At 45.8% G+C, this 3,177-nt stretch overlaps 1 protein-coding gene across 1 annotated transcript; it reads left to right on the top strand.

Moving 5' to 3' along the window:
- Positions 1 to 1,132: 1,132 nt before the first annotated feature.
- LOC118735418 lies at positions 1,133 to 2,374 on the top strand. Its single transcript, XM_036465149.1, has one exon. The coding sequence runs from the start codon at positions 1,133 to 1,135 to the stop codon at positions 2,372 to 2,374; it is 1,242 nt and encodes a 413-aa protein (XP_036321042.1).
- Positions 2,375 to 3,177: the final 803 nt, after the last annotated feature.

Here is a 3,177-nt window from a genome sequence, read left to right as displayed (position 1 = left end):
TGCGAATCGACAAATGCAGGAGGATTTACAGGCATGGGTGAACGTGTTTGCACAACAACACCTGGTGGCTGTAGGAACCCACTGGAAGTTTATTCCACCATCGTCACCTCATCACGGTGGCCTTTGGGAAGCAGCGGTGCGTTCTGCCAAAAAGCATCTATTGCGAGTCATGGGTCGTCAAACAATGCGCTTCCCCGAGCTCTACACTCTTTTGACGCGTATAGAAGCCTGCCTCAACTCACGGCCATTGCTGGCTTTATACGATGACCCAGAGGGTGGTGTAGCGCTCACTCCGGGTGATTTCATTATTGGCCGCCCGTTGAATTGTCGTCCGGAACCTCCATTACCAGAAGTTCCAGAAAATCGGTTGCATTATTGGCAACGTCTTCAACGAATGCTGGAGCACTTTTGGCGTCGCTGGCAAAGCGAATACATAAATACCCTTCAGTCTCGCAGTAAATGGACTAGACCGGAGCCAAACATACAGCGCGACGACGTCGTTCTCATACGGAATGAGAATCTCCCCCCTACATTTTGGCGCATAGGAAGGGTCATTGACGTGCATCCGGGCAGTGATGGTTTGGTTCGCGGACTTTTTACCAAACACCGATGTCAGCGGCCGGTACAGAAATTATGCCGACTAACAGGCCCATCTGAAGAATTACTGAACCGCACGGGTTCAGCCGGGCAGGATGTTCAAGAGTTACAGTAAGGTATTGGCCAAAGGCAACGTTGGGCATCGTTAGTACAGGAACATACCTACATTCAGCTCTGCTCATCAACACCCGCTGAATGCACCAATACAACCAACATTAGTTCATTTTTTGCAATGTCATCGCTTAACATCCATATTATGCGTATTATTATTGTTCTCGCTCTAGCGTTAGACGTTGTTATAGCTGATGTACTTAAGAGTAGAACACATATGTATGTATTTTGCTCATATACTTCTGTATGTATATAAAGAGTATCTGGTGATCATAGGGTAGAATATTCAAGAACGTGAATCAATAAACAAGTGAAAGACACTTACTCGTTTTTATTTTGGACAACGTGGTTTCCTACTTGCCGAATTCATTCCCAAACATTTTTTGGTGCCTCCTGTGAGGATCGATCGCAAATATACTGCGATATGGCGAGTTTAAATCTGCGTGCATCTGCACAATCATCATTTGTTCGTCTTGGGAAAATTACCGAGGCGGCCAACTTTGATCCAGATCCCATAGAGTGCGAGGTTATGCTGGCGCAAGTGAACAAACATTTTGAAAGGTTTGCAGAGTATCACGCGGATCTAGTATCTCTTGCACAGGCCAGCGAATTGGAAGCCCGCGACGAATGTTTCGCTGCTACTGAAACGCTCTATACCAATATTTGTGTTCGAGTGCGTAGGAGAATGGGCGGTAAAGGCAATTCAGAGCCCAAGCCTCCTGTGACCAGTCAACAGGATATGCGGTTAGATCCAATTAAAATTCCAGTCTTTGATGGTGATCCGGCGAATTGGTTGTCTTTCAAAGACCTGTTTGAATCACTGGTCCACAACCGCACTGACTTAGATTCCAGCTACAAGCTGAGTAAATTGCGTCAACATGTCAATGTAGATAACGGGCCATTGGTTGGAGGCCTATACACCGGTGGCTACGAGGACATGTGGAAGGAAATGAAACGTAGGTATGACAATAAGCGTTTGTTAGTTGAGTCGCAGGTTAACCGCCTCCTGGATTTGCCGAATCACCCGACGGAATCGCAGAAGACCCTTCTTCGAGTTGTCGACACCGTACAAAACGCTATGCGAGCGCTAGCTGTAATGGATCTTCCAGTAACTCAATGGGATGCACTCACAGTGCCACTTCTGCTGCCCAAGCTACCAACTACCACGCGGTATGAGTGGGGCATGAGTCTCCAGACTAACAACATTCCCAATTTGCATGACTTCATAACATTCATTGAGAAGCGCGCAAACAATTTGCTTCAGGCGGCTTCTAATGTAGCAACGACGCATCGACAACCAGCAACACGGTGTGTCAAGGCACATGTAGCAGCCGTTAATTCATCTCAATCTTCCCGTTCAAGGAAGGCGGCCAGTATTTCTTGCCCATTGTGCGCAAGTCCACATCGCCTTCACAAGTGTCAGCGGTTCCTCAACCTTCCGGTAACAGAGCGCTGGGACACCAGAGTCGACCATGGGGCGCGAGATTGCCCGTCGCGGGATTGTATACGCTGCCATCACCGGCACCACACACTTCTCTGCAGAGAAGAAGATACAGTCAGTGCACCAGCAGCCGAAGTAACGAACACATCAGTAGTGCCGACTCGTAACTCTAAGCCAGGTATATCTGTAGAGCACACGCCGCAGGTATACCCACGACAACAATGACAGTCAGAGCCGGTTCGGTCTTTTCTAGTCCACGGTGACCGGACCGTTTTACTAGCCACATCAAAGGTTCGTCTTGTGGATCATAATGGACAACAACACACTTGTCGTGCCCTCTGTGATATTCGAAAATCCATTGAGATAACATGAGACGTGATACGGTCGATTACATTCACAAACATGGAGACTTCAAAATGCGATATTAAGAAATTTGAGCAAACTCAACGGCATTTAAAAGAGGAAGACTTATACTTTAAAATACCATGTCTACTTTTTTATGAAGAGCAAAATCTTCGTAGCTACATAACCTCAAAAATGGGCAAAAACAGCGTTTTTTGCACTTTTAGGTTAGGATATCTCAAAGTCCTGACGTGATAGAGCAATTTAAACCCCGGATTCGGATTCTACGCAAAAAATTACTTCGGAAATCACACTACACTTTTATAGAACATTCCGAACCCATTTTTTTGCAGACCTGTGCAATCGACCAAGTCATCTCGGTCTCGCTGCTGGCCAGCGGATGTTAAAACATCTCGATGGTTCTCTATCGCAGACTGTGGCAACGAATTGCCAGTTGCGTTTAACATTCGATAGCCTCTCATACGAGGTTTTGCATTTTCTTGATACGCGATTTTGTTCTTTGAACGACGTTATGTACTTATGTTTTAGGATTTTTTGCTGAAGTGGTTGCGGTTTTCTTCCATCTACAAGTAAATTATTCGTTATATGAAAGCAAATGCCATTTAAAACTTTATTATACTAAAATTGAAGGAGCTGAAATTCCCCACAAAAAACGGTCTGTTCCC

The sequence above is a fragment of the Rhagoletis pomonella genome, unplaced genomic scaffold, assembly GCF_013731165.1.
Source record: "Rhagoletis pomonella isolate Grant_MI unplaced genomic scaffold, Rhpom_1.0 Rhpom_scaffold_00001, whole genome shotgun sequence".
In the NCBI taxonomy this organism is placed as follows: domain Eukaryota; kingdom Metazoa; phylum Arthropoda; class Insecta; order Diptera; family Tephritidae; genus Rhagoletis; species Rhagoletis pomonella.
Note: the sequence above shows the minus strand (reverse complement) of the source record. Positions and strands in the feature narration are given on the sequence as shown.

Bases quoted from the DNA above. Each gene is read 5' to 3' on its own strand.
- LOC118735418 (XM_036465149.1), top strand. From the start codon at position 1,133: ATGGCGAGTTTAAATCTGCGTGCATCTGCACAATCATCATTTGTTCGT.